Source organism: Larimichthys crocea, chromosome XVII (assembly GCF_000972845.2).
Source record: "Larimichthys crocea isolate SSNF chromosome XVII, L_crocea_2.0, whole genome shotgun sequence".
Lineage (NCBI taxonomy): Eukaryota > Metazoa > Chordata > Actinopteri > Sciaenidae > Larimichthys > Larimichthys crocea.
In genome coordinates, this window is record NC_040027.1 from 8762956 (window position 1) to 8777000 (window position 14045).

Genomic DNA, 14045 nt, shown 5'->3' on the forward strand with positions numbered 1-14045 from the left:
GTATCAAAGTAAAATGTGATAATTACAACATATAACAGTTGTTTCTTACCAGCCTACATGTTTATCTAACATAATTTTATCATTTGGATCTGAAAATGATGATTTACCTCAAAATGTAGTTTAAGTTGAAGCGAACAGTGTTACTTTTAGGAGTTGATGCTCTTTACAGGACCCGATAACTTCCTCAATCCTCAAGACACATTAAACAAACTTAAATAACGAAGACGACCTGGAGCTTTTTCATGGCAGATATTTAGCATGTGGGAACAAGGAGAGCGCAGGTCTTAAAAACCTTCAGAGAAGCTGGAATGTAATGTAAAGTTCCAGGGTCTTGGTCATGTTTTTTGTAGTTCTCTTCTCGTGTCCCTAACTTTATTTCCTTCCTTGCTCGTGTTTCCCGCCACTTTTGATCGTCTGTTCTGCCCTGATTAGTTTTGACTTGTGTCTTGTTATCCCACCTTTTCTTGTGTCTTTAGTCCCTTTTTCTTTGTTTCAGTGTCGGCTGCTGCCTGAAACATTTAGCTCCGTCTAAGTGTTTAGTATTTTTGCTGTCTTTGCTTTTATTTGGACTTTAGACCTTGCTCTACCCTCTAAGTCTTTGTGTTTCACATTATTAAATCATTTTAGACTGCACGAGCTCTGCCTCTGCACCTGTATTTGTATTTGTGCACTTGTGTGCCTTGCTATCATGCTTGCACAATAATAACAGCTTTAAATGAATAAGGAACAAAGCCTCTCTGCTGGTACATGTAGTGTGTGGCTGATTAGGGCATGAGATGCAGGTGAGGTGGTGGGCGGGCAAGGCCAGGTAATTACAGAGTGGATGAGGGAAGTGGGAGCAGGTGTGAAGATGAGTAGGTGAGACGTCCTGAAAGGAGAGAAAGTCCAAGGGCGCCTGGTGGACGGAAGGAAAAAAGGTAACGTTGAGGCCTGGGGACGCTGAAATGTGGCCGGAGAGGAGGGAGGAAAGGTCTATTCATTAACACATGAAGGCAAAGCACACCATCTATAGACCACACATAAAAATGTATTTTATTTAGTGTATTAACAAATTGTATTATACATTTTATAGACAGTGTTTTTGTAACTTTTGTTTCACAAACGACAGCATTATAAAAATAAAAGCACATGTAACATATATTGTGATTGTGGTGTCATTTTTCTCGGCAGATCTGAAGTAATACAGCATCTATTTATTCATTTTGTTTGTTTATTTGATTTCTTTTCTTACAAAAAATGTGTAGTAGACTTTAAAAACGGGTGAGTTTATTGGTGAATGGAAAAAGCTAAAAACAATGAAGTGCCCATCATGTGGATGATAGTAAAAACAAGCATTTCTGTTTATTTTCTGCACCCATAAAATAAACGTGACGATAAAAGTACGAACAGAAACACATGCTGGTGGTGAAATGTTTATATTCGTGAGATGATTACATTGCTCGGGTAATACTGCATCAGCGAAAGCTTTTGTTGACGTATGAGTGACTCAAATCTGTGCAACCTACAAATGTCAGCACACTGGCAACATATCGGTGGTGGTAAAGAGTTTAAAATTTTTATCTTATTAACTGTTAAAGTTATTTCCATCAGGAGAGGAGGAGAAGAGGAAAAAAAGGAATGAGGCAAGTTTGATGAAATCCTTCTTAATTCTACAATGTTGTACAAATTTATACGAAAAGCTGACATGAGAATCTCAAAAGCACTCTCGAGATCCATGACGACGATGGAAATGTCCCCCAAATGTCCCTTTGCACGACTCCAGAATTGCTCTTAACCATCATCAGGCCTGTGTGATAACTGCTCCGCCATCTGTGCACCTGGCCGCTCGCCCACTTATTAGCTACACAATTTGGTTGTTTCGTATTCCATCGAGTTGGGCTGCTTGGCACTGAAAGTCTGCAGCGCTGCCTGGATCCTGGCAACGTCTGTGGTGGACAGTTTCAGCCGATGCCGCAGCAGACAGGAGAAGAGGTCCAGAGGCTGAGCTCCGGGCGGGGAAAGCCTGTTGACCCGATCCCGGATCTCGAGCAGCTGCAGCAGGGCCGAGTCCTGCGATCCCTGAGTATATGGGTAGTCTAGCTGTAAAATCAAGTCCTGGATCGCTTCCGGGTCAAAGTGCATACTATAGCCATATACCTGGATGCTGTTGATCTTCATGTAGCCTAGATTTCGTCCCGGTTCCAGGTACTCCAAGGGTTCATAATATACAGTTCCGTTCCCGTTACTTGAGGGTCCTCTGATCCGGCTCCGTAGGTAAAAGTGGACTGTCTCAAAAAATGTTTTCCACTTGTTGCCCAAAGTCAAAGTCCAGTTATAACAGTCATAGGGAATGTCTAATTTAGTCCTCTCCCAGTCTGGGTAGTTATTCTGGTCTATGGGCATGATCCAACTCTCCGAGTGGCTCCCCCCAAATGGATTGATATAGACAGACAGCATGGGGTCCAGAGTGCTGTTCTTGGTAAGGCAGATCTGTAGAGACATCCCCAGGAGCATGTGGACATGGTTTGACTTGTATTTATTACTCTTCAGCGTCAGCAGCATCCTCTTCCTCCACGACGGGTCGAACCAGTTGTTCAGCCTGACGTCGTTGCTGACAAAGATGCCGTGAATGCTGATGCGGTTGTCGCGTTTCTGCAGAAGGTAGCGCAGCTCCATGTCCTGCAGGTCCGTCTCGAAGCCGATGTAGTGGTCAGTGGAGTCGGGCACCTCGTTGCGGCACACGCCCTGGCTCAGCATGTAACCCTGGTTGCAGGTGGCACAGCGGGAGCGGTTCTCGTAGGAGCAGGAGGCGCAGGAGGTGCCCTCGCTCACCGTGCAGGGGATCACACCCTGGCAGGGCGGGTGCTCGTAGGGGCAGGAGCAGCTTCTGGTCTCCTCCAGGTACGAGCCGATGTGGTTGTTCTCACTGCAGTACATGATCGAGAGGATGTAGTTCAGCCAGTAGCTGAAGGGTCTGCAAGAGAGACAGAGAAGCATGTAAGATTTACTGTGGACCTGAAGTGAGAAACATTTCCTAAAAGTGTTGAATACAGAACAATTAAAACCAATTTCAGAGCGACCAACATAACCCTCCCATTATATAAGGTCACATTTGATCTCTTGGTTGTGGGTTGAGCAAAGTGATATGATGCATGAGATGTTTCAATAATATGTGTCAAAGAAAACATCGCTGAGGTTTTACAATCTTCCTCTGATCTGACAGTGTGGGCGAGGGATGTACGGGTGAAGGTCAACAGTCCTCCGCGGTTCTTCTGTAAGGATGAACATTCACCAGACATTCAATGTCCGCTGAGCACCCACGTTTGAACGCTCATTCAGATCCCTGGATGTTTGAATCCGATAATTCTAGAAATAAAAACCAGTCCGTGTATCCGATCAGTCTGAAATAATAAGCTAATGGAAGTTTTAGTTTGATTCGGTTGATTGACCTTGAACTTTAATCACACTCTGATTCTGATTGTTCAACATTGATTGGTGCAGGAAATATCTAATGTTTGTTTTTCAGCACAGTCTCATTTTAATCCAGTGAAAAGAGCTCAGACGAAAACACGTTTAAAAAATATATTGCTTTATCTTCTGCAAACCATGCATCATATAAAACATATCTGAATAAAAATATTTTTCTCCTCTCAGCCTTTTAGAACACTGTGTAATATCTCAAGTGTGATAGCAGAACGTCTGATTTTAAAACAGGGATTTTTCATGCATATGTAAGCAGCTCGGATTATATAAGTAACAATCGCCAAATGTTTCATTTATTCTCTGACACAAACACTAATGGTAAATCAAAATTCCTGAGATTGTTTGTGGAAAAAGGAGCAGATGGAGCGCATGACGAGAATATAATGTCGTAAATCAGTCTTTTACTTTCTTTGTTCCACATCTGTCACACTTCTGAATCCTCTTTTGTTCTCCAGCGGAGTTAGCAGTTTTGTTCTTGCGGCCGTGTGCAGCTGCTAAATTAATTTAGGGGAAATAATGGTGCATGTATAAGTAATTTACATTCAAAAGCATATTTTTGAAGGAGGGAAAAATAACATTTGTCCAAACAGTTGTTTGGCTAAATAATAGCTGGGCTGCATCGTGTGTGCGGCACTGGGGATTGTAACTTTAATGATGAATATTAGATCAAAGCCATTAAAAAGTTTCTTTCCACAACTTCACAAACTAGGTTTAGAACAAATATAAGGCATATTTCAGCATTTCAAAATAAGTGTCTACCTCAGTACATTTTCCGGAGGGGCAATTTCCCTTTTTTGTTTCTCTCCTACAATGGGAACAAATACCACGGCAGTTTGTTGACGATTCGTTCATCAAGCGTTTGATGAGACACGGTGATGAATGTCGAATGCATGTGATTGTACAGAGCGCTGACGCCAAAGGAGGACGGATGAAAGTAATTTGCAATAAATGTAACTGAAGAAACACTTTAACAGAATCAGACGGATGCTCTGAAAACGACATATTCAGTGCAGGAAAAGTCGAGTATTCTAAAAAGGACGATCTTTGTTTGATCTGATGTGAAAGACACATTTTCAGACTGGAACTGGGGATGATATTCGTAAAATGTGCAGTTGATATATTGTGTTTAAAGGTCCAGTGCGAAGATTAGAAGAATAATATGCCAAAAATGGCATATAATATTCATAACTATGTCTTCATTGGTGTGTAATCACCTGAAAATAAGAACTGTTGGGTCTTCATTGGTGTGTAATCACCTGAAAATAAGAACTGTTGGGTCTTTGTTACCCACAGCAAATGAGTCTGCCATGTTGGTCCACTATTTCTACAGTAGCCCAGAACCGACAAACTGAACTGTAGGTCTAGGTCGCCACCATTGCAGTTTCTCCAACATGCTTAGAAGGCGAGGATGAGATGAGGATAAAACATGTACGTGGTATCTGCGATGTCACCGCTCAGTGTTGTGTCTCTGGCCTCTGCCACCGCCCAGCTAATCTAAAAAATGGATGGTTGTTGGACCTGAGGTGGGCTGAATGACGCCTGGGTGCTCAAACAAGCCACCTGGACCGGCATCCACCTGTCATTCATTGCACCAGGCTGTAAACATGTTTATTTCTGCTGTGAAGTTTGGGGATTTTAATATGGAGACCTACGGACACAATGGAAACTGCAATTTTTGTTGGTTTCACCGGAGATGAGGCAGTATTCAGTTGTTTGCAAGCTGCAAACTCGCTGATAGATTCCACTACGTCTACCACAGTGGACCTTTCAAGGTTTTATGTTGTCAGACTTCACGAAACTTAAACATTTTGCTGCATTTGTTTAGCAGTGTGAACACAGGGGGTGAAAAAGAGCAGAATACTTTTCATTCCACCCGAGGAAAGTAAATAAGAAAAAAAAAAGTACACCTTCAAAATGTGAAGAAGAAATAGAGGCGGTATAAAAGTGTTTTAACACAAGAGCTTTGAAGCAGCGAGTCTCGCTCATGCAATATTCCCACATCACAGTGAGTGTACAGTTGTTGTTGTGTTCAGCAGAGTGTGACGAGGACGGGGTAGAAAAAAAAAGAAAGGAAGCAGGAGAAAAAGACATTTTCTCAAATCATCAAATTTAAAAATCTGGTGACATTTTGTCAGAAGGCGCTCGATGTAACGTGTTAACAGTCTTAGCAGTACACAGCTTCTCTGAAACTCATCAGAGTCAGTTGTGCATATCTCACCTCCAGAGCGGAGGCTGTGCACAGCGAGGGAGAGGAAGCTGTCCCGCCTTCACAAAGCGCATTGTGTCAGCAGGACATGTAAACTGTCATGGAGACGCAGTGTGCAGCGCGGGCCAGAGAGAAGCCGGGTGTTCACTCTGCAATCTGTTCGTTGTCTGTCAGCTCATTTCACACAGATCAATGCCGCACGCAAACTTTCTCCTTCTGCCGCAGATTCCATTTTCACTAGTGAGCAAAACTTTTTTTTTTTTTTTTCCATTAGAGGCAACATTTATTAACTGAACTGAAAAAAAACACATTGGTTGTTTTGTGCAGCTGTTCTGATACATTGTATTCACACAGTGCAGAAAAACATGATGTCCTTACTGTCAAAGACTGTACTTGAAAGTTACAATAGAAGCTCCAAAATGGATTTCTGGCATTAAGTGACAAATAATATTTTTCATAAAGGCTCACTAAGGTCACCGCACTGTGGAATTTTTCTTTTTTTTATTCAGCAGAAGGAAATTGTGCATTTTAATGCAGCTGGACAAAGTCAAACTCATAATTCACCAATCTTCGCCCTCAGTTCTGATAATATGAAGCAGCAGACTCTTCTTCAGATCACTTGAGAGCAGCAGGTTATATCACAGCAGGATCCAAAATATCCACTTTAAGCATTTACTTTGATCGCTCCCACTGCATTTACCGCTCTCCGTAAATTCGCTCCGCCCGGCTCAGGGGTTGAAAAATACTGAATACTAGATTTGCTGCACATTGTGCTTTAGTCACTTATTATTTCATCATTTAATTTCATCATTGTCATTTTTCTGTGGAGCCCTAAGACACAAAAGGGAGATATTTACTAAGCCTGTTGCAAATTGCCGCGATGGCCGCAAACGTTGCATCACTGCATTTTTATTTTTTTGTCATTGAGCTGTCTCTTAACAAAGACTACACATGTAAACGAGCTCTGATTACATAAAGCGCCGCTGCAGAAAGTTGAATCTGATGTCACTCTGTTTTGACTTTGTGTTGCGTTTGTCTGGGGAGCTGCTGCTGCTGCTGCTGTTGAACGGCATTATGCCTTCAAAATAAAAGAGCCATCATTTATGACATTACTAAGAAGGGACAAATGATGACACACCCTTCAGAAAATGACAAACAGCAGACTATTTAAGCTATACTAAAAGAAAAAAATGTCATTGATTGAGTTGAGAAATCGATGATCAATATGGGAGATTGGTAAAACTCCAGATCACAGCCTGCTCTGTACTGTAAATGCAGTGACAGGTAGAAAGAACCTGCAGGAAACAAAAAGGTGCAGCCGTGTGAAAGATGACAGGGTGTTACATTTCTGTTCTCGTGACTGTGTTGTTGAGCGGAGAGCTTTACTGAAGTCATTTTGCAATGCATGTTTTAATTTGCATTCTGCCTCTCTCTCTCTCTCTCCCTTACTGTGTCTGAATATCGTCATCACTCCGTGTGCATCCGGCGACAGTGCAGCAGATTTTTTTTACTCCTGCTGACTTTAAATTTCACCGTTCGAAACCGCTCCCTCTAAACAGTCTTAAAATAAACTTTCCAGGGGTTTGTTGTTGTTGTTGTTGGTGTTTTTCTTCCAGTTTACTGGCAGGTAGATTCTCCATTCTGACTATAGGTAAATAATGAATAATGTAACCTGTTTGGCACCTAAATACTGCTGTAAATCCTCAGTAAGCATCCCATAAAAAAATGTGCACCAACTCTGTGGCTCACTGCCTGTTGTGCTGCATGCCAAAATCTTGGTATCTGCTTAAAAAAACTTGTTGAGGCTCTGAATAATGTTGTGTTTGAATGAATGATGGTGGTGGGCAATGGGAGACTGTAGGTGCAGCTACAAAATCACGATGCAGGGGATGAAGATTTGCATCAAGTCAGAGTCTGCACACGATAGGACAAACACAAAAAATAGATGATGATGATGATGGTGATGATGATGATGCTGAAGGTGGTGATGATCTACTGAGGAGAAGTTTTTTGTCTTTCATCACAGGCCAGTTAACCAACAGGAAAATCTCCCAAACTTAGCATATTCTCTTAAAACACTGCACAGTTTAATTTCACAGGAGGATAGCTTTGATTTCCTGGATGTAAGGAGGCCGGGGCTGGGAGTGATGCCAAGTCATCAGGTGTGACACTATAGCTCACTTCAGTAGGACCTCAGTCGAATATCAAAGCACTAATACATTGTGTGTGTGTTATTAGCATAATGCCTAGTTTGGGGGATAACAAAGCGCTGCGCACAGAGTGTGCTAAAGAAAATAAATGAGCAGTGGCGTTCACAGCTTGCTTGAAAGAACTTGTGATGTAGCTGCAGGCTCTGGAAATCTTTGCTCATTTTCACACGTATGCACACACACACACACAGACACACACACACGTCCGCATCAACAGAAAGGTCAGCAGTTATACTTATCGCTTTCTCACCTCTCCCTCAGCATAATAATTCTGGGCTGAGTTCGACACCTCTTGCTGAGGGTGAAGAGCTTGTTGGCGATGCGCTGCGCTTTGCTCAGCAGCTGCTGGTTGCTCAGCTCCAGCTGTTTGTAGCGCTGGTGAACCGTCGGCTCCATCTTCCAGAAGTACTGAATGGCGGACGTGTTCAGGGCGTAGAACGTGGGAAGCCGTCGGACGAAGTTCTGAAACTCATCTGGAAGGCAGAGACAGATGCGAGATCAACACCCTTTCTTTTTATCACAGGCCAAACTAACTCTCAATCGAGTCAGACCAAATGAGAGAATCAGTTTGCAGAGGCTGCAGAGGAAACTGAATGTGATGTTGTTTGACGCATATGCTGATGGAGAAAGGCAGAGCTAAATACGCAGGTGTGAGATCCGATTTTCTTTAAAATTCCATTAACGAACAGCCGACAGCTTTTCCTCGACTAGTCCGAGTCTCTCTGTGAGAAATAGACAACGAGCTCTGGTGGATAAAATCTCAGAGCTGCACAATGCACAGAACAGATGAAATTTTCAAGGCATTCAGTAACAACAACATCATCGCCGTAACCATGATTGGTTGAATGGAAAATCTATACAAGTGCAACAACTGATGAGAAAACGACTGCGCTGTTTGTAATTAGTCAACATTATCTTGATAACGCAGCATCTGATTAGAAAACCAATTAAGTGTCAATGGCTTCCCAAGTGATTATGCAAGATGTATTACATGTTCCTGTGAAATTAATAAGTTGATTAAACAGCTTGTAATAAAATATAATAAAAGGGTATTTGGGGGTGCTTTCCATGGCCTACATTTTTGAAATGAGAGAGATCCTCCTGAGAAGATCCGTCGATGTTTGCTCATTTGATTTCACATGTTGGGTAAAGATGATCCCTGTTGACTGATCATGGCATGCATCCATCCATCTATCCATCTATCCATCTATCTATCTATCTATCTATCTATCTATCTATCTATCTATCTATCTATCTATCTATCTATCTATCTATCTTCTCATTTATTTATTGATATATTATTTCCATAATCGAAACATCACCTGCGTACCAAAAAGTTCAACCAGGAGCAATTAAAGAAACAATAAGAAATTAAGAAAAAGACAAATTATTTGTTATTGAAGTATCATCAGGCGCGGTCTATACGTGTGTTTTTAAATGGACTCATCAGTGTGGTGACTTTGAAACGTATCGTACGTGATCTCTGTGAATTTGCCGCGTGTACGTCAGCTGCTCTCTGCTCATGGAGGAGATATTAGTTCATAGGTTTCTTGGGTTATGGTGGAAAATGCAAGTTCCTGCTGAACTAGACCATTATTCCATCACCAAGACAACGATAACCTCATCCCCAGAAACCCACTCTGTCTACCCACCATTATTATCTTGTCATCCAGTGAAACCAGGGGAAGGTAACAGCACTTTAAAAATAGAAGAAGCTGTCAAGATTCGGAGGAGCACAAGGACGGACACTTTCCGGGCATTATTGAAAACAACATGGCTGTCAGAGGGAGGATATTTTTTGAAATGCTAAATTATGAGGTCGCAATTAATACATGATGATGATGAGCAATATTATTTTTGCAAAATATTGAAACACATTTTGATCAGCACCTGTTTCACGATGCTATTTTCAAAGTTAAGATTCTGATCCTGCTCGTGTTTTTATTAAAGCGTACCACACTCAGTGGAAATCATGTCCGCCATCAGCTGACTGTGGAATCCTCATTTAACAATCAGCGGTGATTAATAATCTCGCTCCTCTGCTGCTGCTGATGTTAGTTGTTCTCTATTAGATCCAATATACAGGTGGATCCCCTGGGGGATTTCAAGGGAACTTACTTATTTTTCTTTATTTAATACAGCACTGCGACTGCGGATTCTCAGGGCACCTTGCTGCTTAAGTTATTGCCAGCTGTGTGCTAATCAAGTTGCCCTTAGTACAGAAGCATGTAGCCGGTAATAACACACTCAAAGGAAAAGCTTAAGGCAGGGCTGAAACAGCTAGATGCCCTCACAGCCTGTGGATGCAGCTCGCAGTTTCAGTAATGATGGGGACACAGAAGCAGAGCCATGTTGGAACACTCAGTAAAATACGTGATTCGCTGTCAGGGAGAAATTTTCGTATTACCAGTCAAAGGCTGTGCCATGCTGCACGCCTGTTATTGATGAAATGACCTTGAACAAAGTGAAGACTGTTAACACAATGGTTAGCTGATAGCTGATGTGCCTGTTTTTTTCCCGTTACCCTGATAATAAATGAGGTTAACGGAGTTTTACATCACAGGTTACATCATAGGCCACTAACAGATCACGGCAACCGTTTATTCCTGACAGCTCCTCCCACAGCACTGAGAAACCTTAATTTGACTGAATCACTGTTGACCCAGTCACATTACTGTAAATACTGTAAATACTATAAATACCCCTCTCTCACGTTGGACATCTGCAACACGCAATTCCTGCACGCAGACGCTCTCGAATGGCGTCAAGCCGCTGTTCTCTCTCTGTCCATACCTGTGACAGGTTTGTCAACCGTTAGAGATTTTTTCAGTGTTGTTTGGGCTGAGTCAGCGACGGCTTTAATATCTCTCGCTGCATTAGGCCACCGAGGGACATGTTGCCGATCAATAAGCAGATCTGCTTTATAGCAGTATTGGATTTACAAGATTTTTTCCATCAATGTGATGAACTTTAATTTGTCAAACATTTAAAGGTCCAGTGTGTAACATTAAGCATCAGGAACGGGGATATGCACATCACCTGAAAGTTTCCGTTACCTTAAAATGAGACTTTTGTATCTACAGACACTGTCGGTCCTCGTCCATGTTGAAGCAGCATGTTTCTATATTAAAACCGGAACGGACACACTGACTCTGGGGCCTTTTTGTGTTTTTTCATGGCCACCATAGTTTCTCCTTCAAGCTTGGAAGGAAAGGGTCAGGCGAGCGGTTTGCAACCTGGTCCTTAAATTTGGTAGATTGCTCAACAAACATTTATTTCATTTATTTTTTTTAAAGTGATAAATAGTGTAAAGATCAAGAAAGTCCATGTCTGGAGGACGTTGTGCTGGATGCATGGACGAAACAAACACAAGACTCCTACCCAGCAGAGTGCTGTTTGTCCCGTCAAGAGAAACAAATATGCACATAAATTAAGTAACATATATATGTTTGGTTAATTATGTAATGTGGTGTAAACTGTGTAGTTTTGGTGCCTAATTCTAATCAAACTGCAACCTTTTTACAATATAAACCACATTTCTATCATTGCTACCATGACTACGAAGTGACTTTGGCTTTCTCTGAGTGCATTCGATGACACATTAAAAGCTTAAGAGGCATTACATTACATTACAGTGAAATGTACTTAATTCATCATTGAACTTTAAAATATCATTTAACATGACGATGGTGTCTGCCATGCCACTTTTTAGTTTATCCATATTGTTCACCCTTACTGAGGTGTTGAGTAATAGCTGCAACAGCCAACCATAAAGAAATGTCAAAGGGTTTTACATGTATGGAAAGGACAAACATTCTGCTGTCGAGACCACATCGAACTCTGGGACCTCTGAAATGACTTGGATGTGATGGACTTTCCTCAGTTAATGGGAATGGGAGGTTCTTCTCTGTTCTTTTCGTATCTCTTTGCAAGATGCTGCTTTAAAAATTGCTCGTCTGTGTACTGATGAATTCCAATTACATGGATTGGATGCAATTGTCCCTCGTTTTCTTTGCCCGTCAGCTGCTCTAACAATAGGGTCTAATTTGCCGTCAGTGGGAGGGTCACACTCATTGAAAAAATAAAAAGGGAAAACACTGACCTGACTCCTCAAACTCTTGGTTGGCCATGTTCCAGGTGTCTCGGATTTTCAGCAAACTGACTTCCATAGCCCTCAGATCCACCTCGGGGCAATTACACTGTGGGTAGTCCTCGGCGCACTGGCACCAGCAGTCATTGTTCCGGCACACAAACTGGCCTTCCTCATTACAACCAATGTAGCTGAGAGCTGCCTGCACAAACCTGGCCCTCAGGTATTCTGGCAGAATGGCCTGAAGACCTGCAGCAAGAAGAAAAAAGACGAACACAAACATACGGATGAATGAAGCGGGAGCTGTGAGTACTTTTGTTACTGCATGGCTGCTGTGCACTAGATCTGTAAATCACTGAAGGCCGCAACTCTTTTTTTTTTATTTGTTTGTCTGACATATGCTTGGCGTCACAAGCAATATGCTGAGATTCACTTTAAGTTTTATTTTTACTGCACAGTTGTGCTACTTTTGTTCTGAATCATTACTGTCTGGGATTCACTTCAGAACTCTGCAAGCATGCATGAACAAAAAAAAAAAAATAAATAAAAATCCAAAGAGTGATTGAAGCTAAATTCATCCTGACACTCTCATGCTGCAGTTATAAGCTCGCCAGAGAACAGACACTGTGACAATTCCATCAGAAATTGGGGGAGTTCAATTATGGATGGCCAACCTTGCAAATGAATCTTGTTTTCGGGGCTCTGAACCAAAACGGAGCTGACAGAGTCGAGGTTGTCATAGTTACTGCATCCAAGAGGGCCCGTCCTTGTTTCGGTCACCTAAAGAAAGAAAAACAGGCACACAACAATAATCCATACTGAGAAAGAAACCCACTAATGGCATTAAAGATACAGAGAGAGAGAGAGAGAGGAGGGGGATAACTGACAAGGGAGCACATGACTAAATGTCATGCAGAATAAGATTAATGACACGATCTCCTCTTCTGAGAAACACAAAGTACATTACGCATTATTTAGACCCCTCCATTGTGCAAATCATATTTGGGGAATGACTTTGTAAGTCTGTGGTCGAGAAATTGAGTTGCGATAAGGATCCCCGGAGTAAAAGCGTAATGAGTCTTCTGTCAAATCTACTGTAACTCCGCATTGTGTTTACCCATTACAATGCCCGCCGACACCCGTAACATGCTAAAATCCATTGTGATGCCAGTGTAAGCATGTCCTATTCAATTAAACATGCACCTGAGGATTTGTGTAATTGCAACATTGTTACAGGACTACACGGGCTGGAATGTGATGAGAGGATTGGCTGCAGAGCCGCTCCTCTTAAAAGACAGCAACCGATGTAGCGTTGCTCTCCGATAACATCATCCCACAATGGACATTACTGAACCACTCTCCATGTTTTCCTCTTCCTTGTTAAACCCCTGCCTACATTACCCACAATGAAACTCTAACTGCAGCAAATTCAGTCAGAGTTTCCGGTGTGTTCTGCCAGTAGTGGTTAAAGTAGACTTGATCTGGCATGTTCTCTTTCTGGCTGCACACTATCAGAATGTTTTTTTGCATTTTTTAACGGCTACAGTTAGCACTAACACCTCTCAGCATGAAGGTTCTCTGTTAAAACCAGCTCGCTGGGACCTTTGCACGTTCTCCACCTGTCTCAGGTGTACCCAGCCTCGCATCGGTTGGCTCTTTGACCCTCACCAACCGCTAAAGGACAGCTAATTGCACTAGCTTTGCTAAAAACAATGAATTACAATGTCCCCGCGTGCCAAATGGCCCTTGTTGTTATCTATCATTACCATGTAGCTTCTTGCATAAAATTGAACTAAATTGCGGCTACAACTGTTTGTAGAGTGCAACTGGTGACTCAAAGCTGCAACACCTTTTCTAACAATCGTTTTTTTGACTTTTTATTCATGCCTCTATTTTTCAAATCAGTGACGCACGGCAGAAAGCTCTGTCAAATGTGCATGATGTGCGTACAAATGCTTTCTGGTCATTTTGGTGCACCTGTGGCGGAGTTGAACAATGGGGACAACAATGGGATTATTACTGCTGGTAGGTGTGATTACTTTAATCACAACCAATCAAGTCACCTTGACGGAGAGAG

At 42.1% G+C, this 14045-nt stretch overlaps 1 protein-coding gene across 3 annotated transcripts in view; it reads right to left on the bottom strand.

Moving 5' to 3' along the window:
- Positions 1-1051: 1051 nt before the first annotated feature.
- Positions 1052-14045, bottom strand: part of LOC109140338 (BMP/retinoic acid-inducible neural-specific protein 3) — a 45322-nt gene continuing 32328 nt past the window's right edge. For 2 of the 3 annotated variants that reach the window (XM_019266912.2, XM_019266911.2), the window contains exons 5-8: positions 12643-12748; positions 11981-12217; positions 8129-8351; positions 1052-2953 (exon numbers count right to left, since the gene is read on the bottom strand). In XM_019266912.2, coding sequence (XP_019122457.1) covers positions 1837-2953; positions 8129-8351; positions 11981-12217; positions 12643-12748 — 1683 coding nt within the window. In that variant the 3' untranslated portion in view covers positions 1052-1836. The remainder of the gene's footprint in view (positions 2954-8128; positions 8352-11980; positions 12218-12642; positions 12749-14045) is intronic. The other variant, XM_019266913.2, reaches the window with a different exon arrangement.